Below are 23,028 nucleotides of genomic sequence, written 5' to 3'. Positions count from 1 at the left end.
CCGGTCATAACAGATTTGAATTTGATCAGGGGCACGTGACCAAGAATCAACCAATCACAGTGCTCGTTTTGTTGAGTGAAAGTCTAGGTATTTAATAATATTGCATAACGCGTGGAGCCCGTCTGAATGCGTGATGGATGCTTGGTTGTTGTAATACATGGCGAGATAATTTGCTTCATTCCGACCCATTCTCAGTGTGGTATGCATAAGAAACTGAAAAAGGTATAGAACGGAATTTTGAATCGATAGTACTTACAAGACACGTAGAAGGCATTTAAAGAAACTAAAAATTTCATCCTCTTTCATATTTCGTTTTGTTCACTTTAGTGCAATTACGTCACAACCAGTCTTCCGCTGACCAATATCACTGCAGAAATAGTTCTGCAAACAAAAAGCAACCGAAGGTTGGTAAGAACTGATCCGTCACGTCCGTTTTTCCTGCTTAAAAATATATCTGGCGGCCGCATGGCTTATTATTCGACTATGAGTTAAACCAAGGCAGAGGATTGTGACTAGAGGCCACAGTTAGCGTAGAAAATGGTTTCGTACGTGGCGTCGCGACTTATCATGTAAGTATTGGCGCGGTTTTCGATTCTCTTTTTTTTCAAAATAAAGTAAATGCGATTATCTCCTATTCCATTCAAACAGGCTCGTGTTTGGAACTCTCTATCCAGCGTATTATTCATATAAAGCTATCAAGACAAAGAATGTCCGCGAATATGTAAGATATCTCTTTCCTATGAGTATCTGCTCTTTGTTTTCATGCTTCCATTGTAATGTTTTCCTATTTTTTCCTGTCCTGCTCGATAGATGATTTTTGGAATGTTGTTTTTCGATAGCGCTTCAGACTCGACATTGTGTTTTAATATCAGTGTTTACTAGTTTAAGTAAAGATAAGGGTACAGTCTGGAATAATCAAAGTGCGAACAGTAGAGTTAGAACTCATTAACTCAAGCTCTAAGCTTCTCGTGCTAATTAATTGTTCACCGTCACGATGACGAGAATTTTGATTTGCAACCATCGAGTACCTAGATTTTAGCATCCGGTTATGTTCTAGCTTAAAACTGTATGCTTGATAATTATTCTGGCTTGTGTTTTCGCGTACATTTATTGACGATCAGCATCGATTACGGCAGCGGAGGCAGGCCCACTAAGGAAACAGTCCTTGAGTATCTTTGAATTCAAACTAGATTCAATCTTGAGAGTGGTTGAGTATATATATCTTCATTTTATTGCACCATTTAAGCTGGATAGCGCCTCTTGGGACATGAACCTTATCACTTTAAACAATTTAGGCCGCCCTGATATTAACGGACCAGTTCTACGTTATACGTATTGACTTGTGTCTGTCCATTGTTGTGCTTGAACATGCAATATATGAAAGATCTGCTCTTCTGTTTCAGCTCTTCAAATAAATTGGCTTTAAATCTAGTATGTAGCCTTGAATTTCTGCCAAAATCCAATGAAAATATGTGGCTTAAAGTAAAAAAAACGCCATTTAGATCGCATATTCTAATATTACAGATTATTCGGTGCTGTAATTGAAACATTTAGCTGTGCAAACAAAAGAGCTAAGAGCTAGAGATTTTGTCAGTACATCAGAGAAAAAATCTTCAAAGTGCTAAAGTTGATTTCATTTTTGGAATCCAGCATTCACCTCCACATGAGAGATACCTTAGAACTTTGTACCAGCTACATATTAACATATTTACACTTCATAGCCATTCTATTTTTCTTTTTTATTTGCCACTGTCAGTTTTCTTCAGCAGAGGTTTACTCTTTCCCAGTCATTCTTAAGAAAAAGAAAATAGAATGGTCAATATTTTTGTGACCTAAAGAGTGTGACTAGATTAAATGATAGTATTTTGCAGTCTTGTTTTTCATTTGCAAATGAGAAAAGACTCTGATTTGCATGGAATGACAAAGGATGTCGTCCGTGCATGAATTTGAATGTATGCTGGGCAAACAATATCGAGATAATACACATTCCTAATCAGCTGTCGTGTTTACAGTATTTCTTAGAGTATTAAAGGTGTTAAGCAGGCCAGTTCTTGTTTACTGTTTGGATTAGCTTCAGTTTGTCTTAAAAAGAAATGTTAAAACTGTAATCTTAACACCCTTACATAAAGCAACTGACACTGACATAGGTGACCAAAGCAACTGATGAAAGACATTTGTTTATTGAGTACAAATCCTTGCTTGAAATTAACTGTTTCCATGGGTCAGGGAAAATTCTGTTACAACGAGGAAGACTCTGTTTTGCCTATTTTGAGGGGGTTATGTGATAACATGAAGTTAATTCTCTTAACTAGTGTAAGATTTTAGGATGAATCTTTTCAGTTTTTGCAGCCTAACTTCAACAGTAATAGACTGAACTGCAAAGTGTTTGTTTAACATTTTTCATGAAAATACAAATATGTTTATGTATATTTAAATGCAAAACTGTCTCTGTGTGTTTTCAGGTCAGATGGATGATGTATTGGATAGTATTTGCTCTCTTTATCACACTAGAACTCTTTGCTGATCTTCTACTTGGATTTTGGTAAGTATATTTATTCATTCCATACATATTTTTCAGGCTGTGTCTTTTCAAAGGATTGATAATACTGTTTACATGGTTGATCACCCACAGTAGAAAGAGGCTTTTCTAATAATGCTGTTTACACGATACACCAACCACAACAGAGAATGGCTTTTCTATGCATGTTTCTTATAGGAGCAGGACTTACAAGGAAAATACAGCATTGTCTACCCTTTTAAGGTTGTTTTGGGTTTGGAGGCCCTTTGATACCAGCCCTCCTTTTCAAAGAATATAGCTTAAATTTAGAAAGAAAATTATTTGTCCATTCAAAATAAGATAAAAAAGATAGGTCAAGTTTCTTTTTCCAATGTAATGAAAACTTACCTTTCTTGTGAGCTAATAGGCCACAAAAATCAATTATTTTTTTATGTAACTATGTAACAAATATGCACCAAAGAATGCACAAGTCAGTGTGAATTAATACCATTAACAACTCTGATAACAAAGGGACCAGAGTAAGTGACAGATATGTCTGCAAAGGTTGATAGACATCAAGGGATCCTTTCTTTCCATTTTATCAGCAATAATATTGTTTATAAGATGTGTCTTTTTATCTTCAAGTAAGAGCACCTTTATTTTTTTCTTATATTTAGTGCCAACCAATTTCGATTGTTTTGGAAAATGAAATTCAGTTTTGTTACCTGTTAACCCAAGAAGGCTTGAAAGCCTCTTTTTTATCTTCAATCAGCAGGAAACTGTTAGTAATAACATTCTAGAAAGTGTGTACTTGATGAACACTTTATCTACTGTATTCCTTTTCTTACTGAGAAAGAGCTTAACTGCAAAGCTCAAGTCATTAAAGTGTGTGTCAACATCCAGATCTAAAGGACTGTACTCTGCAAATGATAAGAAAGTTTACATTTGTCATGGAATACAAAACCTGCCATGTCTAGGTGGAGCTCTCTAATTTAGCAGTATAAACCTTTGTCAGAGATGAAAATTTTTTCTAAATCTACAATCATATGATGTAGAATGGTGATTTTAGTAGACATCATTCCTATATGCGAGGACTTTCCTGGAGGTGAAAAAAAAGGAATGTCATTCTGGATCACGTTTATTCAGTGTAGAGAAAAAAATGGCATTTCAATTTCGTGTTTCCAAACAATTGTCTGCTTGTGGACTGGATATTATAAGGTGTGAATTTTTATGATTTAATTGTTGGGGATGTACTGCATTTCTTTTGTTGTTTCTTTTTAGGTTCCCCTTCTATTATGAAATTAAGATACTATTCATGCTTTGGCTTTTGTTACCTGCAACAAAGGTAATCTTTGTATCCATGTTTTACAAAAATATTATTGGTTTTTATAAGCATTCTTCTATTACCACTTACCTTCTTTCTCTTCTTGTAAATCTCTTGGTTAAGAGATTGTATTTTATGGCCACGATGAGTAGATTTTGTCAAGTTCATATATTGAATTTTATTTTCTCCTCAGGGATCCAGCATTCTGTATCGCAAATTTGTGCATCCATGGTTATCTCGCAATGAAAATGTTAGTAAAAATGATGTATGCATGGTTGATGGTGGTGGTGTTTTTTTGTTATTTGGTCTTTTCTTTAGTTCTTATTATGTACAAGCAAACAATTTAACTTAACAAATAGGTTCCATGTTTCTGTGAATCTGTACAATAATATATCACAGATGATGTCAAAATGTGATAAGAAAAAAGAAGGGGCATGTAAGGTTTAACTTCTAAAACCATAACCAATTAAAACAAAGGCTAACTAGACAAGAGGCCCAGAGGCTCATGCAAGGAAAGGTTCCAATGTACAGGGAGAGGAATGGTTTAATTTTTGTATCTCATTGTTTGAGAAACTGGTGCCAGGTTTCCAGACCAACCTCAGGGATTGGTTAAGCAAAGTCAAAGCAACCAGATTACTTTTTCAAGACAGTTAACTCAAAATTGCTCTGAAAATTTTGTAACTTTTTGATTGGTTGTCAATAATTGATTGCATTTGTCTTTGTACTCTCTGTACCCCTACAGGACATTGACAGTTACATTTCACAGCTGAAAGAGAGTGGATATGACACATTCTTGAGAGTCAGTAAAAATGGTCTGTCCATTGCTGCTGACACTATGATAAAGACTGCTGCCACGGTAATCTTTCTTTATTCTTAAGCATATGTGGCACTCTGACAAACTCAGTTATATTGAAACTTCTCTTTCAGAAAGAGCACTTGATTTAGATGCCAGAGTGATTAGGTTTTACTAGCTACCTAAAAAGCTGCTTAAGTAACAAGCAAAAATTTATACATTTTGTTGCAGGGTCAAACTGTCCTGGCAGAGAAGCTACGTCATTATGGCACTGATGTAACAGACCATAGACAAGCCAGGCTTCGCAAGGCTAAATCATGGTATGGTGGAATGAATTCAACAGACAACGATTATGTGCCAATTGATGAATCTGAAGAATTTAGTCTCATAGAAGAGAGAGAAGAGGAAGAGGAGGAGGAGAATTCAGCCAATCCTGACCCAGAGAGGTATGTGCAGGAGATATTGTACAAGTTGTTATTGGGGCATTTTTATCCCCTTAATCAGCATAACCAAGCTCATATTTCTCCAGTCTAACATCTTAAGTAAGCCAGTTTTACGTTAATTTTATTTTTCACTTATAGTAGCTGTAATAAAGAATGAAAAGCCTGTTATGTGTTCTTCAACACTGGAATATTTTTATGCACAGCTATATTCCTCTACATGTTTGCTGACAGGAACTTACATGGTTTTCAATTGTTAACGAGGTGTTTTATTATTTTAAGCTTTTTCCCATTTTTTCTTTTAGTGAAAAGCTAAGGGATGAGTTAAAGGAGTATCCAGAAGAAACTAAAACTAAAGGAATGAAAAAAGCTTCCTCCTATGGCTCAGACATCAATAGGTCAGCAACTCTTCCACGTTCACATGGGGTAAGTTTGATTTTATCTCTGAGGTACAATTTCTGGAAAAGTAACTATTCCCTGGTATCTTTGTAGCTAAAGAACAATTTTGACCTCTCTTGTAAGATACCTGTTTGTTGTCTTCTGGTTTTATTGTAGAGACCCTCAAACCGTCCAAGAGTCCATGGCTCAGGCTATGATCATTTTGAGGTAAATTAATGTTGTGTTACTCTTCATAATGATAACTTAATGATATTTTGGTGATTGTGGGTAAAAATTTGCCAATTTGAAGGTTTTGTTCAAAACCTCCCTTACTTTTGTTTTCCAAGTTTGAGTTATTTTTGTGATGATTGGAGTAAAACATGATATTAATTACTTTGATTCATAAACTTAAATATAAATGTATTTTTATCATTACAGTCAACTACCCTCCCAAGGCAGTATGAGGTGAGATAAGCAGCAGTTTTATTGCAATGAAAATGTTTCATTGAAAAATGTGATTTTCAGGGGAGTAAGAATGGTTGTTATTAATCCAACTGTTTGCTTTAATTTGTAATAATACTTACCAAATGAGCCGATTTTAGCCATGAATTAAAAAATTGTTTTCAGTTTTACTGGAGATAATCTTTTAACCTTTATTTTAAATAAATGTGTATGTGATTGCTTGTAATTTGAATAATTTCAATGTTTTAAAAGTTAAAAAATTAATTCCCTCATAATGTGGAAGTTTAGGTTAAGTTAAAAAAATTAAAATCCAAGAATATTTTTGAATGCTCAGCTAAATACATTGCTCCAAACATGGAAATCAAAGAAGTTGACATCAGTCTTGAATGATAAAATTATTTTTCTTGTACCAAAAACCATAAGAAAAAGCAGCATACATTTACTTTACACCATATAATTTATGGTGATTATGAAAATAGTGTCATTTTGTTTTATGCTCTTACTTAAAACCTTGTCATAACCTTGTAAATTAAATTTTCCTCAGAAGCAAGTTTCCCACCATCAGTTCTCAGACATTTTGTTGGCAATGAGCTTTGAATCTTGCTAATAGTAGTTATGTCACAGCAAGTGCTATTGACCTAATGGTCAAAGAAAAAGTCCACTTATTAAGCAAACTCACACAACAGTTTAATGTTATGTGAAACTCTCTTGTTAAATTTTTTAATTGTCATGTGCCATAGGTCTACCAGCATGATAATTGGTATCAGGTAGAGGGGCAAAAATTAAAAGAAAAAAGATTTTAAATCATGACTAACAGTGAATTCTATTAAGTGAAACACTGATCCATGGGATGGTGTACTGGTTGAAAGTAATACTAATTTCTCATTCCTCAATTTTGATTTTTTCCCAAATTAACTGTGGAACTCAATTTTTCTGTGCTGGAATTTGAGCAGTAAAACATAGATTACTTTGAAAACTGCTTTATTTAAAATATATTTCCCATTTCTTACTCCTCATGTTGTGCAATTGAACTATATATGTCAGTGTGTTCCTACCAAAGATAGCCTTGGCAATACTAATTGGTAGCTCTATTAACCCTTTTGTTTCAGACCAGAACACAAAGCAGGACTCAAAGGAAGATTGTCTAGATCTCTACCAAGCATCTCATTTCCCCCTTTCTTATTACTTTTTATTACTTTGAACAGCATGCCAGCTCAAGAGGTCAGCCTAGACGAAGTCAGAGGATTAGAAAGCCACGTACTCTTCCTGTTGTTCCAAATGCATCATATGAGTGTTAGTTTAGGACAAGGATATGGTGTCCTGTGTAAAAAACCTCTTGCATGTCATGTTGGTGTATATATTTTAATTAAATGCTTTTTGGGGCTTTGGCAAAAATTATCCATTATGTTGGCTTTTCCTTTTGTTCCTTCATTTGAAATTTGCTTCTGAGTAAAGTCAAGATGTAGTAAAGTTGTTATTAATTGTATTTCCCAAATATTTCAAAATTGCTTGTCTAAGTAATGGAAAGTAGATTGTGTTTTCAGTAGTATAATTTTGCTGTATTCTCAAATACCAATATTGGTTCATAATTTTCCTGAGGACATTTTAACATATTAACTAGTATATGTATACCTGATTACCAATTTGATTACTATCTATAGATTTTTATCATATTTAGTCTCATTTCTTAGCTTACTGAAACAATGTTTAAGACATTCTGTCAAGTCTGTATCAACCCATCCCCTTCTTTGTCATGAGCTACCTTCTTTGTGAAGAAAATTCACTTACCCTGTCTTTCTTGTAACTTCTCTCTTCCTCCACTTGTTTTCTAACCAGGAAAGGGGCTATTTAAGGGGGTTTTTGTATTATAATAAAGATTGGTAAAATATCTGTAATTGCATAGAAGATCTTAGAGTATTGTAGCCTGATTGGTCAAGGATGTCATTTCTGGCCATAACCACCCAGTGTGAGCTGATTGTAATACCAAAGCAATTATCTATAGAAGGAGAAAAAAAAGGGGAAATGCAATTGCACTAATTATCACTTGTCAATGAGTACTTATACTGAATGAACAATTTATTCTCCCCAGAACCCTGTTCATTTTGTCTGAGGGATTATTGGACAGTATTCACTTTGCATTCAGCAATTGATATTGTTTAATGCCTGATTGTTGCTTCCTTCAGTGCAGGACTTCTTTCCTGTCTTTATAAACCATTCCTGTCACCCCTCTGTGACCAAGATTCCTAAATCCTAGTCCTTATATTACTTCTGAAATTTTTTAGTAGTGTACTTATTTATGTGGTTTTGATTTTTGTCCTGATAACAATGTTCTTATTTATATTTAAATGTGTTAACAATGCAAAAGATAACTGGCTAAAAAGTAAAATTTTATGTCATGGAATGTAAAAATAGTCACTTTTTTTTTTCAACATTGCTTCTAGGTAATTACAATTCACAATAACAGATTAAACCACTATCTTAATGTTGAGCTGTACATTTATATGTCTATTCTTCCTGTTAGGTCATTTATAACCTTAATCATACCCCACCTGTTCGTCCTCTTAGTAGTAGATGTCTTGTATGTATTTATGACTCAAGGTTCAAATTTTTAACTTTCCTGAGGCATGTGGGCAGGCTCGTGCACAAACCTCATACTAACCAAGTTTGAAGTCTGTGCTGTAAGTTACAGTCACATTCTTTCTGCTTGGATTTAGAGCCCAAGCACTGAAGCCCAGGCCACAATTCCAAATTAAAGAAAACAAAAAGGGTCTGTAACTAAAAGTATGAAACAAGGTTTGAAAGGTATTTTATTACATCACTGGGTCCAAATAAAGGGAAAAGATTTCAATTAAAACAAACTCTTGAATTAAGCAGCTGTGCGGCATAGTGCAGCTTGCCTTATTGACCAATTGTAGTGCACATACTAATTGAGAGAGAGATTGGGTAGAATTCTATTTCTGAAGGGTTCTATAACAAAGGTCTTGAAACAAAACATTGTTTTGTCTCCCACTGTGACAAATAGACAGTAATCTTATTTTATTGACAAAAGAAATATCAAACCAAATCTAGAAGACAACAATATATCCAGTTTTACAGCATTTCTGAAAAGTCTCTATAATATTATAATTTTACAGATACCATTACATACACTTGAACAGTCATCTACATGAGACAAAATCCACCATTTCAGCAACAATTCTTTCAACAAAAGTAGACACCAAAATTGTTTGTATTGCAACAAGGGAGAACAAGTTGCCCTTTTTACCACTAATGGTATTATACAGAACTTTTAAGATTTACCATTGTACATGTTTAGATCATTTAACCATGACATTTAAAAAACCAGCAACTGCTATTAGACTTATTAACTATGAACAACAGGTTCCTAAAGTGCTATGAAGAAATGCAAGTTAAACTAATGTGAAATGTTGACACAGCACATGCAAAGTGAGTGAATCATTTGAGGAACACATCATCAGCATCATTGCTTGAAACATTTTCTTTTCCATTGCTGTCATTGTCCTCTGAATCTATCACAGACTCGACCATTTTATTAACATTTGTCTTGCTTTTTCTACACAAGAAAGAAAGTGAGACATCAGAACAAAACAACTTGATCATATATTTCACATTTTACCACCCATTACTATTATGTTTTACAACTGTCTAAATTACAAAGTAAATGTTTCTCAAGTGAATTTCTGTGGATAAAAAAACATTCTATGCCATACCTGCTTGATCTTGTTTGCCGAGCTGGTGTTTCCTCACCCAAAGCAACAGGGCTGTTTTTAAAATGGGTAACAAAATGTTTAGGAAATTGAGAAGTCTAATTGGTTTTTTTTTGGTCTGTCTCTAATGAAGGAGTTAAAAAATCTTCCAATTTAAGAAGTAGCAGAAACATTGGTACTGAAAAAAGCAAATGCATTTGAAATTACAAAATTTGTTTGCTCAGAAAAAAACTATAAAATAATTTAATTTTTGAAAAATGCCTGTTTAACACATTCAGTTTGATTATTTACCTTATTAACCAAGCTGTGAAAGTGTGAAAGTTGAATTGTTGTAAAAGCGACCCATTTATTAAGAGTGTTTTCACCCAGTGCTAGGGACCCATCATATCACTGCTTTTCATACCTAAGCTCTTTATCCCTGGCAACTGACTTTGACCCTACTTGCTTCTTACTCTTTCTTCTTGATTTAATTTCTTTTGGTTTGTTGTCAGCTTGGTTTTCATTCAGGACTTCAGAGTTTTTGTCTGCAAATATGAGAAATTGGTGTGATATGGATTAGAGGATTGATAGAGAGAACTTCAAACTGATTTGGGAAAGATATGACAAGAACTGGGACACAGTGCTTGCAAGATTAAAGATTCCAAGCCCTTGTTTAAAATAATTCTAACCAAGCTTGGCAAAGAAAAATGAACAAAAAATTAGTTTTTCAGATTATGTCAAAACCTACCACCCATGGTGTCTGTATCCTCTGTGTTACATTCTGCTTGTTCTTGAGGTACACAGGTATTTTCCTCTAATCTTTGCCAAGTGTCTATGTCATCAACAGTAGCTTTCTCATTAATAGTACCCTCATTGGGTTCCTCTGTTTTCTCTGCATTTTCCTGATTGCCATTGTCTAATTCAGTCTGTGAGACACTATCTATAACCAGATGATTTCCATTTTTAAGCTAGCAGGACCCCAATTAAGTCTTTAAATGCTAAATATGTGACTATCAGTTCCTTTTGGCAAATGCCATGCACTTCCTTATAAATCAGAGAGGAAAATTATTTTGGTGTCATGTAAGATATATTACCAGCTAGTTTTTGTTCTCATCTTGTCTATGCACATCACCTACTTGTCAGTTTACCAATACACATGGAAATTAGCATTATTAGATAATCTTCTTTTGCTCTTTTTGTCTATTGACAATTAAATCTATGGATAAATCTTGTATTAATAATAAGCTATAATAATTCAATGTGTTTAGAGTCATTTACATGTAGACGCCAAAGAAAATTCATGGGATTCAGAAACAAAACTTATTCATCCATGCAGCCATCCAAACTAGAGATAGCTCCTGTTTTAAGTCCAGGTTTATTCTCACCAATCTCCTTATCGGTGAGAGTTTCCAGCATTTTATTTAACTTGCTCAATAATTTCAGGGACATATTCTCTTCAATTTCCTGGAAAATAGATAAAAATAATGAGCAGCATTTAAAATACTGGGAAAAGGAATCTAAATGTTCTGAATTAACACATGCATACAAACAGGTATCAAGGCTTGAGAGGTATAGTCTGTCTTGTCAGGAAGACTGTGGGACACTACAATAAATACACAACTAAAATTTACATTACTGACACTAAAATTGTGAAAGTATTGAGATGAGACTTCTTAAACCCATTACCTCCCAGAAGAGATTGACATTTTACTTCTCCTTATAATATCCCTACAGCAAACAGGCCATGAGAATACTCAAACTTTTTTAGACATTGTTATCTTGATCTAACACCAAATTCTCATAACTGATTTACATGGAAATGTAAATCATCTAGAGGGAAGAATTAACAATCAGATCTTGAACTTGTCCCTCTCTAATGTTGAAAAAAAAAACTGATTGCCAGATCACCAATATTCCCTTAAAAGGAAACTGAAACCACTTTTCTCCTTAAGTAGCCCAACTTATTCTGTAAAGCCTGGCTACATGAAGAGTGCATTTTAAAATCTTAACATGACAGCTTGTATTGTAATTGAGACAATCTGCTGGCTGAGAATACCAGGGTGTTACATCAGTAGAGTTAAGTTTTTGTGACACCAGTAAAAAAATTGTGGGCTGAACATGATGAGCACATTCACAAATACAAAGATACACACATCATGTTTACCTCCATCAGCCTTCCTGTAAGGACTTTAATTTCCTTGACTGTGGACTGTGTACAGCCAGTCAAGTCCATCATAGTCAGTACCTTGCACAGAACTCGCACACCAGGAGCATCAGGACAAGACAAAATCTCATTAGCAATTGCAATGCTGAGAGAAGCATGAATGCTGTATGCCTACATCAAGAAAAAGAAAATATCATATACATGAAGGCAACAGTACTATTCCTTGATGAAGTTTCTCACCAATTTCCTACTCCATCTATTGATCTACTGTCATTGAGAATATATTGGTCAATAGTAGATCTGTTTCTCGGTCAATGATGGCTTTTTATATGGGTAGATTATCTGTCACTAACTGACCAACTACTGGCCAAATGTAAGAGGAGTGTTGCCTAGCCATAAATTGATTGTCACTTCACTGTTGCGCAACTATGGCTCACAGATCAGCTTGAGCTAGACCTGTGACTCACAAATTATACACATGCAAGGTTACAAAAGAGTCAGTACACCTTTTAAATTTCAGATTGGACAGAAAGAAATTTGCTTCAAGTGAGCTTTCCTGTTAACCTATGCTCCTGTGGGTACTTTCCTACAACAGAACGTTAACAACTACATCACTAAGTCAAGGTTGGGTGCCTGAAACATCCAGGAGCTTCCATTATTGGCAGCCAGATACTAGATGGAGACTTCTCCCATGGCTGATGAGAGCTAAAAGTGTATGTTATGATCGACCAAAAACCATACAAACTCTAAAAATTTAAAGATACGTATTCAATTCCCTAGCTAACCTCACCAGCTAAATGCCTCAGCAGCAGGACATGTCTCAAGTAAATCATTTATATTTCTGTCAGTGAGCATTGATTAAATCTAGCCTTATTAGAAGGATCTAGTATTGATTATTTCCATAACATTTAGGACAGGAAAGGGAAACATGCCACCATCACACTGAATAAACAGTGGAAAGAGGGGTGAAGAACATTGCCTGGACGATGAACTGCCACTCCTCACAACGCTGCAAGTTCACACTCAAAGCACATGCAAGAATGCATACACTGCTGACTTCTAGAAAATGCTGATGCTCTTTGTTGTTAACTCCATTAAGCCTTTTGCCTTATTCCAATGGGTCTTGTTTCATCTACATTGAGTCTAGTCTCATTAAAGTTGGTCACAAAGCTTAGATGTTAGCATAACTCTCAGTCCAAAATGTTTGTTGTCATACAATCTATGGTTCTGCTGGGGCTCAAATAGTGAGGAAGAAACTACTTATAGTCAGTGAATAAAAAAAACAATTTTTTTGTACCTCATTGGCATCAACATGCGATTTTTCTTTCTTTTCCAAGTATTTTCCATTTGTTAAATCCACCAGCAACTCTGCCACATTATTGATGTTAACTGATGCCAGAGGAGATGACATAGGGGCACTAAATAGTGTCTTCAGTGTGGGAAAGAATGCCTCTTCAATCAGCTCCTGATTCATGCTGAAAAAAAAAAAAAAAGTCAGACTATATGAGTAATGAAGTCAACCAAACCCTCTATTTTTGATATTCGAGTTATTAACTGGTCACATACAATTTATGAGTGGATGTGCCTATGCAGTGTTCTCCCTTATTTACGTACAATACAAAAAAATTAAAACTGGCAGAGCAATCCTTTTACCTGTTGAATTTTTAAGAATTCCAAGCACTTTTAGGTAGTAATAAGAGGTACTACAGGCAGTAAATTTTACTGGTTACTGCCCGGAAAGGAAAACACTGCCTAAGTGTTATGAAGGTTAGCCTGGATAAGGCATAGTTAGCATTATCTGTAATAATTACTGTAGTCTCTGAGGCCTTTATACTTTGCAACAATTGAAATTGGCAGAAAAATTTGCTTTTTTCTGTAGTTTGCATTGCAAAGCCTTTTGGCTAACAAAGCCAGCAGCAAGCTACAAGCTTGTTCAAAATATCCTACCACTCTAAAAATGAGATGCAAATTTCTATAGAAAATTAAGCACCTTGACTTACCGTGAAGCAAAGGCAAAAACTGGGAAAAAGACACCCAAGCAGTGCCGCAGGTTTACATCATCCTCAGTGGTGGGGTTGTACCACAGCAACAGAAGTCGTGAAAAAAGTTTGGCACTCAAAACACGACCTGAGAGCAACAACTTGGCCAATCCTTCAGCAGCCACATTCCTAAGGTCATTGCTCTAAAATTATAACATTTTTTGGAATGGATAAATCAATTTAAGAAATACAATGTACATGTAGATCAAATAATTCTGTGATTGTGCTTGCTGGGGAAAGAGATAACCAGAGATGAGAGAACTGAAAACCCATAGACAAATAAGTGAAGATTAAAACTGGATCTCTTTAAACAAAAAACTACAGTGTAAAGAATGGGAAAATTAACCTCGCTTTCTAGAATTCCAGTAAGTATTGTAAGCACACTTGCAGCTGTGTCCGTATCTCGAGCCTCAGTCTCTTCCACATCTTCATCCTCATTCTTTTCTGTGACATCTTCACCTCCTTCATTTTCATCATTTTCATTGTCGGATTTGTCCTGTTCTGAGTCAGAGGAAGGGGGGTCATCCCCCTCCTCATGGACTGAAGCATTGACTTTGAAAGCCTCAAGACCAAACTTTAGAAGAAGATCAAAAACAACCTGGAGGGCAGTTGTGCGAACAAGCTCTTGGTCTAGTTGGGCCACCTGATATAAAATCAATGATGTTCAGCAGTCATGTTATTATTTTGGTAAGTGAACTGCAGGAATGATATCTTGTAAAGAAATTGTTACCTGAAGAAAAAGTACAAGATGTGTGCGGGCAAATTCACAAGAAAGGAGGGCACACAAACCCAAGCATTTGACAGCCATGTTACGCACTAAGGGATCTTCATTCTGAACACCAGGCAGAATCTGTAGGAAAACGAAAGGACTGAGTCAGTTCTACATAATTTTTTTAAGAACAGCCCCTAAAAAATATATGGAAATTTTGTTGCACAACCTGGAAAAGGTTCTATAGTCCAGGACTAGTCATTTATAAAAGTAAGGGGTCCCTTTGTTTTGGTATACCATTTCAAAAAAATAAAGCTTAAGAGAACTCACTCACTCTTAAGCGACACATCAAAGACATCAAATTACCAAACAACCACCTTTCAACCATCAATTGCTGGAAAGTTAGGGTAGCAATTACTTTGTATTTAAAATTCCTCAACTGGTAGAACTGACCTTACTGTAGTTCATATGCCTTAGTGTGGCACTAGATTTACCCTATATGAAACTGGCTGTTGAATAAGTTGAGACTAAGAGCACTTAGAAACAATTCAGTTAATGAAAGGTGTGCAAATTACCAGAGTTTGAACCAAAGTGGTTAGTGTTGGATTCAGTCCACTTGTTGCCACACCCTGCAGCATCTCAGATGCAATGGTTAAACACTTCAATAACGTATCAGGATCATCCTTGCAGATGAAAAGAAAATTGCAATTGTATAACATTCACTGCTGAGCAGCTGTACATTTATATAAACTAAAGTTGCAATCTTCTTTGTTGTTGGAAATCACTGTAATGCAAGTCAACAATTTTGTCGATAACTTTGTGTTGCATCTATTGAGTTTGAATAGGGACTGCAGTTCTTAAAATAATTTCCTGTTTGGTAACAGTCAAGTTGTGCAGTCACACCTCTTTTTTACTTGGACACAACCCGATGTCCTTTAAGTCATATCTAAATAGATTCCACCCCACCCTCCCTTACAAAATTAGTGTATTTACCACTCTTTTATTGTACATGCAGCCTCAAACTCAATGCATGAAAAGTGATACAGCCACACTTAGACTCTGACCTTCCCTTGGAATAAAATTCTTATTTACATCAGTAAGCAACTGGACAAAGTGTCTGGCCAACAAAGGGTTTACCGGACAAAGCCTATATTTGACCTGACATTGTCCATTGACCAGCCGTTGTTCTGAGCCCTAGTCTATGAGCCTGAAGGGCAGCAGTTTAAGAGGTGGGGTTCAGAAGGCTGAGACCTCCAGGGATGACAAGTTCAGTAACAGGAGAGTCAGAAGCAAAAATGGTCTGCCTGGTGACTGTCCTCCTGCTGAAGCTGTGTTGAAATCATATTTTGTAGTGCTGTAATTTCCGGCCATTTACCTGTGGGTAATCTATTGATTCTGCATTAAATGCATGCCACTGCAGGTAGTAGGGAGGTGTGGGTTATGAGACAATTTTAAAATCTACTGCAAATCGATATAAACCCACCCCACCCCACCACTCCCTTGCGCATCCATTCTAAACAATACATGTACATCTATCAAGATATCTTCAGATTAAGATTACCTTTTCTTCCCTAATAGTCTGGGAAAAGGAGTTCTCTTGTGAATCAAGTATTTCTTTCTGTTCTTCCAGATCTGTAATTTGCTGTTTGAGTTCAGCTGCCTTAGCAAAATCCTGGTTTGTCACACACTGTTCCATTTCATCACGGTACTGGTTAAGTTTAACACTGATTCCAGCAACCTAAAAGTATGGTTACAATCCAGTGAAGCATTAGCAAACTGTCATTATCTTAAAACTCCAAGGCACACCATGTCTGATCACCACCATACCTCCCCTTCCCTTTAATTTTTCAGTCTGCCAAAAACTTCTACACCTTGGCACAGAGGGAAAAAACAAAGGGAAAGCCTACAACTGAACACTGAGATCTTGATTCGATACAGCCATGTTTTTATTTCAAGGATCCTGTAAACAGATGTTTAAGAGTATCCTATATGTACTACCCCAGCAGTCCTGTTGGATGTACCATTACCTTAAGTTCCCATACTCGTTTTTCTTCCTTGTTTTGAGGAGTCTCAATCATCACAATAGGTTGTCGAACATCAGCAATAATCTCAACAAGCTCCTGGATTCTACTGCTTTCTTCTGGTTGAACACCTACATATCTGTCATGTAAGACATCCACCAATGACTCTTGGATCTCCATGTGTACCAACAAGTCATGGATCATCTGGCAAAGATTCTTTCTGCAAAAATATGTACAAAACTTTTTAATAACAACCAAAGCAAGGACAAGAGCTGCTACATGCAAGAATCCACAGATGCAAAAAACAAGGTGCATTCATTTGATCAGGAAATATCTAAAAACCTTCTGGGAAATGTGATTTGGCTCTGACAACAGTAGTTGGTGCTGACCAGGAATTAAATCCAGAATTTATCTTGCATGTTGATGAAGACAAATAGATATCATAATGGAACTAAAAAAGCCTACTTAAGGGCATGATTAGGAAATCAATCTCTTACAAAGAGATAGGGAACAAGGACATTTACTTCTTCATCAATGACATTATTTGTTTAACCCTTTACAACCTAACACAAATAATCACATTCTCCACACTCTAATATCACCACATTTTCTATGGTAATGACAATAAGCCAGAGAATTTTTTTGGCAAGAGGGAACTTCTTAAATTGGTGATTATTTCTATTATTCTTGTGACCTTTATAGTTTATTCAAGGGTGATACTGTATGGAGAAATTAGGACACAGTCACCCCTACTAGTTCAAGGGTTAAAGCAAACAGCTACAGGAGACAAAACAGCTGTTCCCTTCTTGTTAAAAACTGAATTAATTTTTAGGCTTCTTCTCTGCAATTGCTAAAATTGCAGCTTATCTGCGTAGATCATAGCTTTATTTGATATTTTTACTATGTATGTACCTTCCAACTTCATCAGAGAGGTCCATTACTCCCACAAGAATCAAAAGTTGCCTGGTGATAAAGTTCTGTTGACTTCCTGAATGATAAGACTCTTCTGAAGATATTTTGGACAAACAGTTGTCAACATACCTGTCAATACAGAATGATAGCTCAGTATTTAGTCTTAAAGGTGTGTCCCCAAGCATGTTCTGGTTTCTTTATACCATATAGCCACTAAGAACATTGCCTATGTCCTTGAATGGGATGCAAGACTTAGAGCGCGTTTCCTCAACAATTTCTGATACCCATTTATTCCCTCCTTGGTGGGGAAAGACACCGAGAGGGTTTCTTTCAACAACACAGGAAAGCAACCAGGCCCAAGATCAAACCTAAAAATTTAGGTCTTGCCCAAGAGTCCAATATACCTACATGTATTGCTGAGTCATTGTGTTTCCAAAAAGCCCACAAATTCAACAACAATAACACTAAAAAAAGTAGAAAGACTTCTGTGCAACTTGAGAAAACAATCTTGCACATCATAATGCATTAATTTTATATTCCAAGATCAAGATATTCATACCCTTGAATATATTTACAAAATACTGATACTTCGGGTAGAAGTTCATCCAAAAGTGCTTCACCATTCACCCCCATAAACTTCAAATGTTCTCCAAGACATCTCCAATAAAATGCTGTCTCAGCATCTAGATTTTCATAGCTGATTTTCACAGGGCCTTCTTCTTGTTGTCCTTTCTTTAAAGAATCAATGTAACCTTGAAGGTCTTCCATTGGTAATCCTACAATAAGTAAAATATAATAATTTCAAATTCTACATCTGTGTACCTATCTCAGTGGTAGGGTACAAATGAAACCCAAATAAAATCAGTGCAGGACCATGTATAATTATGTATATGTACGTACCATTCAGCAATGTCTTTAAAGCCAGTTCTGCAACCTCAGTGCATCCATCAACATCTAAGCACTTCAGAAGTTTGACCACATCCCCATCAAAACTGTTCAACCACTGTCCAAGAAGCTCCTTTGCACAAACTTCCTTAATGGCCTCTGATCTGTCATGCAAGCCATTGGAAAGCAGTTGCACACGCTGGGCAATTGTAAATGATTTTATGTTCACCTTCTCTGCTAGGATGCGATAAGCTAACTTTCGTACTGATTCTGTCATATCTTGGGTTCTTCCTGCAGAAAAGATAGCAAGGCACTTGTAGATAATGCTTATTTTAATTCAAAATGCCAAATACAAATTATTCTTTGACACACCATTAACATCTTAGTCAAGCTGACCATTAAAGAATACTTTCAGGCACAATAACTAAAAACAGCAAAGCTCCTGGAATTTCAAAGATTTATACAATTATGCTAACACAAGGGTAATTGCTATCATCTGAGTCATACAAGTGACCCATGCTCTTGCCTTAGAGGCTTGTGAAAAAAAACATTTTGGAGTTATTTCATTCAGGAAGTGGAAAATAACATTTTTTCTTGGATTTCATGACTATAGAGATTTACCTATTATTCCCTCCAATGTCTGAGAAGTAAGAGCAACATTCAGGAGCACAGCTCTGCGCACTTCAACACTGGAGTCATTTGACATGAGTTTTAAGTATGTGGATATTACAATACACTCAGGATCTGAGGGGTCCTGGAGCCTGGAAATAGCTGCAACAGCTTGCACTCTCACAGCAGGAAACTTGTCGTGGAGCCGTATCAACATGCTCTCAAATATCCTCTCTGCCAGATCATCATCAATAACAGCATCATCACCCATGTTATTCAAGAGCTTGTTGATTAGCTGACAGACACGGAATCTTACAGCTTTGTCTTTAGCATCATGCGAGTCCAGCAAGAAAGTGAAGACGGAGTCAAGGAAAACATTGCTGTAATCATCCTCCTCCCCATCACTTCTATGGCCATCCTATTTGTTTAGACAAGAAACTTTATCAGAGAGAAACCCCAGGTGTCATTTCAGGAGACTCCAAATACATTGCAAAGATTTGGGGTCAAGATCGACCTCAACTCCACTGTATTAATAGGAAACTGAATTTCCTCCTGCCCACCTGTTCCATTCTCTATTCATCATCATCACCAAAGGTTACAATTATGAACATGTCATGGTGTTCATTAATTAAAAAGAAAAGAACTAAATTAAACATAATCCGAGAAACAGCAACCTCTCGTGCCAGCTTCAAGGGATCATAACGAATTACTTTGTCTTCACTTGGTGTTCATGGCATAAGTCTGCGTTCAAATCAAAGCATTTTGACTCGAGTAGTACTTTAAAACTAATAGAGAAAGTGGCATAATACAAATATTTTAGATAGTTTTTTACATAATATATACACAAGCAAATGTATTTATAAAATCTTGCAATCCCCATGCTTCCTTGTGTCCTCTCAGGATTCAATCAGATGTATTTCCCTTTCCAAATTTTTTGACACATATATGTTATACCTGTTCAGTTTGAGAGGTACGATGATCTTTTAGCGTTGCGTACTTGGCCACGAACTCGATGACTCTTTCAACAGCAGGTTCTCTATTAAAAACAACCATCGCATGTTTCAAATGTAACAAGAAACTTTCCAGAAATTCATCAGGAGAGGACTTGTCGTGGAGCTTTTTCAAATCCGCTAACAGCTTGTGCTGTTGAAAACTACGCTGAGCTTGTTCAAAAACACTTCTCACGCTATCATACCGTGAAGGCATGATGGAAATGTACAAGGGAAGACCTGAAGTGATTGAAATTGACAACGTGAAAACAAACGTTCGTTCAAAAAATGGCGCCCAAATCTAAACCCAGATTTCTCTCGGACTTTCACGGATCAACTGGACACTAGTAGAACCCAGGCTACGACATCACAAAACAAAGATGGCGGTCAATTGGAAAATCTACTTCATTCCACTTCCTCTTCTGTTATTAACCTATTATTTATTATTTTCTGGACGAAAAGCAACCAAAAGAAACGATCATCACAAAGGAAGGCAAAGCGGTGCTGAAAGAAATAACGGAAAACCAGAGTGCCCGTCTAATTTTCAGGTAGTTGACGAAACTTGCGTTCGTTGCCCGCGCGGCCATTTTAGTTTTCGAGGTTGGATTGCGTGTTTACAATGGTTAGATTGTACCAGTATCGCTCTTGACGTGAGAACTAGACGCAGAATTGGTATTCCAGGTCATTTGAATGCGGTCAAAGAAGTCTATTTGGCGGATTGGCAGGGGTATGATGTGGTGTATAGTAAATGCACGAGTGACCTTTATTACGAAGATTGCCTACATGGAATGCATATGGTGGAAGGCCTTCAAAGGAGTGAATTTGTAGTACAGCTCATTGGCATTTGCTATAATGACAGTCTAGAGGTGAATTTTGTCAATTTTGTCTATTAACTCCCGGGTTAGGAGACTTTCTTAACTTTATCTTTGAGGTGACGTACTCACATGGCTATGATATGCCTTGACTATTTACAACGATGTGTTTGAAAAAAATTCCTTTATTTACTCTTCTATCAGTGGAAAAGTGATAAAATTGTTAAATTCCGTCAGAATTAGAGGTAAAACCTAGGGAAAAATAGACCAAATCATTTTAAATATTTGGAAACAATTTGTGAAGAATTGAACGATTTCCGTTCAGCCTGTTGTATTCTAAAATGAAGTATTAGTTCCGTAGGTATACTCTTAATTTGGCTTTTTTTATTTTCTATAACTGTATACATAATGAAGTTGGGGTTACATGCAATTTTGTCCTTTCACCTGTATAACCAGGTATGACCTTTCTCCACGTAATCAGTGACATCATCAATGTTGCATTTTATGGAACTTCTTTTGATCATAAATAATTTTTTTATCTCTTAAATAGCACTACCCCTCCCCACCCCTCCCCACCCTTTTTTTAAAATCTGGAATGCAACAGAAAACACACTCACACAATTTAGTTTTGTACAACATATTCTCAGGGTGGAGGAAGGGTTGTGGAGAGATACAGCACCATGATCAAAATGATGCAAGGAACCATAAAATTCTCCAAAACTTATTATCTGGTCTGGAATATTGTTATATGTACTTGAAAATAATGCTTTATTTGTGATGCTTTCATGATATATATATATATATATATAGGGAGATGGGAAATTGTTTCAGCTCTGTTTGTGTTAGTTTTTCGAGAGGGTGAGACAAAGAAAAAATCTGAGTCCTCCACAAGGATTGGAAAATGAATATTATTACTTTTTGTTCATTTATGTTCATGTAACCAGTGTTTGGATGTTGATGCAGTGATATCTGAAACCCTTGTGTTTATTATTATCAGATGGTAACAGGATATTACAAGCATGGCTCAGCAGACACACTTGATGAACTCCTGGAGAGACCAGAACTTGGTCACTTCAACACTCTAGAAACAAGATTTCAACTAGGCATAGACTATGTTAAAATCCTCCAATTTCTTCATAACAGTCCTCTTGGTGTGCGGGTCATGTGTGATTCAAATGACATAACCAAGACATTGTCACAGTACCTGATAACAAATGATTTTCATCTTGTCATCAATGATCTTGATGCTTTACCAGAAGTAAAAGCAGATGAAGGTGAACTGATCAAGTGTGGTCACAGAGAACTGTATGGTGATTTTGTAGCCCCTGAACAGTTGTGGCCTTACTCACGCCCTTTTGATGATGAAGAAATGCCTCCCTATGATGAAAAGATTGACATCTGGAGAATACCCAATGTTGTTGACAAACTGCTAGGCCGAGTTCATAATAGTAACTATGTCAGACGCCTTCTGATAGGGATTCATGAGTCTTGTAAACAAGAAGATCCAGAAGAGAGGCCATCAGCTACTGAGGTTCTTGAAGTATTTTTGAATGTACAGAAAATTATTTCGGCAGGAACGAGGCAGGACCTCTAACCGGTATTTTCAGATTTTTAAATGAAATTTTAAGTTTTTTACAACTGTAATTGCTCAATAAAATTTGAACCACCTAATCACTCGATGTTATCGTCAACGCAGCCCATTTTCCTACGTCGTTTCAAGGCCCTTCGTATTTGTTCTGCTGGGAACAAGTTTTAATTAGTTTGGACTCTCCTGTGATTAAATATTTGACCACAGTGAATGCTGTTTTACAGAGGGTTAGGTCGGTTGCACACAACATGCACAAAACGTCTCAATTCCCATTCGATATCAATACGGTTAGCTCAGGAAGTAAGTCCCTCAGCATTTGCATTGTTTCTGATTGGACACTGGAAACAAGAAAAACCTTGAAAACGTATAGTTTGTCTCATTTAAAAGGGTATTCGCAAGCTGAACCCTTACGGAGTGGGAGTCATATCAGAGTGCACCAACTTGAATAAACGCTTGAAAAAACAGTTTCTCTACCAAGAAAAGGACAAAGCAAACATTTGTTTAGTGCAGTGAGCCAGCTTTCTAAACATTACTCAGCACAGCTTGCTTTTCTTTCTACATACTGATATAAAATGAAAGAAATGGATGACCATTAAATTACAAGTTTGACATTAAACGCCGTTTATTTAAATTTATTTTCAAATTTTACAGATCTCGCATTGGCTGGTGCTGAAGTAATCATAAACGGTACTTTGTCGG

At 36.2% G+C, this 23,028-nt stretch overlaps 3 protein-coding genes across 5 annotated transcripts; 2 read left to right on the top strand and 1 right to left on the bottom strand.

Moving 5' to 3' along the window:
• Positions 1-129: 129 nt before the first annotated feature.
• LOC131788765 (receptor expression-enhancing protein 1-like) lies at positions 130-7,292 on the top strand. 3 transcript variants are annotated; one of them, XM_059105855.2, is made up of 12 exons: positions 134-222; positions 328-569; positions 649-721; positions 2,463-2,542; positions 3,779-3,842; positions 4,015-4,071; positions 4,564-4,677; positions 4,846-5,060; positions 5,360-5,480; positions 5,610-5,660; positions 5,871-5,897; positions 7,100-7,292. In XM_059105855.2, the coding sequence occupies exons 2-12, from the start codon at positions 538-540 to the stop codon at positions 7,190-7,192; spliced, it is 927 nt and encodes a 308-aa protein (XP_058961838.1). In that variant the 5' UTR covers positions 134-222; positions 328-537; the 3' UTR covers positions 7,193-7,292. The 3 variants fall into 3 exon arrangements, with proteins under 3 accessions (XP_058961840.1, XP_058961838.1, XP_058961839.1); XM_059105856.2 differs by having other exon boundaries at positions 138-222; positions 7,004-7,292; XM_059105857.2 differs by lacking the exons at positions 5,610-5,660; positions 5,871-5,897 and having other exon boundaries at positions 130-222.
• Positions 7,293-8,915: 1,623 nt separating this feature from the next.
• LOC131788786 (condensin complex subunit 3) lies at positions 8,916-20,214 on the bottom strand. Its single transcript, XM_059105881.2, has 18 exons — positions 19,895-20,214; positions 18,953-19,358; positions 18,347-18,622; positions 18,006-18,222; positions 17,447-17,575; positions 16,541-16,754; positions 16,075-16,251; positions 15,089-15,196; positions 14,535-14,654; positions 14,151-14,447; positions 13,766-13,947; positions 13,063-13,240; positions 11,766-11,936; positions 10,987-11,065; positions 10,350-10,541; positions 10,026-10,146; positions 9,626-9,676; positions 8,916-9,468 (listed from the first exon to the last, which is right to left on the bottom strand). The coding sequence occupies exons 1-18, from the start codon at positions 20,144-20,146 to the stop codon at positions 9,351-9,353; spliced, it is 3,288 nt and encodes a 1,095-aa protein (XP_058961864.2). The 5' UTR covers positions 20,147-20,214; the 3' UTR covers positions 8,916-9,350.
• An 80-nt stretch (positions 20,215-20,294) lies between these two features.
• LOC131788785 (protein O-mannose kinase) lies at positions 20,295-22,412 on the top strand. Its single transcript, XM_059105880.2, has 2 exons — positions 20,295-20,795; positions 21,739-22,412. The coding sequence occupies exons 1-2, from the start codon at positions 20,310-20,312 to the stop codon at positions 22,333-22,335; spliced, it is 1,083 nt and encodes a 360-aa protein (XP_058961863.2). The 5' UTR covers positions 20,295-20,309; the 3' UTR covers positions 22,336-22,412.
• Positions 22,413-23,028: the final 616 nt, after the last annotated feature.

Source organism: Pocillopora verrucosa, chromosome 1, assembly GCF_036669915.1.
Source record: "Pocillopora verrucosa isolate sample1 chromosome 1, ASM3666991v2, whole genome shotgun sequence".
In the NCBI taxonomy this organism is placed as follows: Eukaryota; Metazoa; Cnidaria; class Anthozoa; order Scleractinia; family Pocilloporidae; genus Pocillopora; species Pocillopora verrucosa.
Note: the sequence above shows the minus strand (reverse complement) of the source record. Positions and strands in the feature narration are given on the sequence as shown.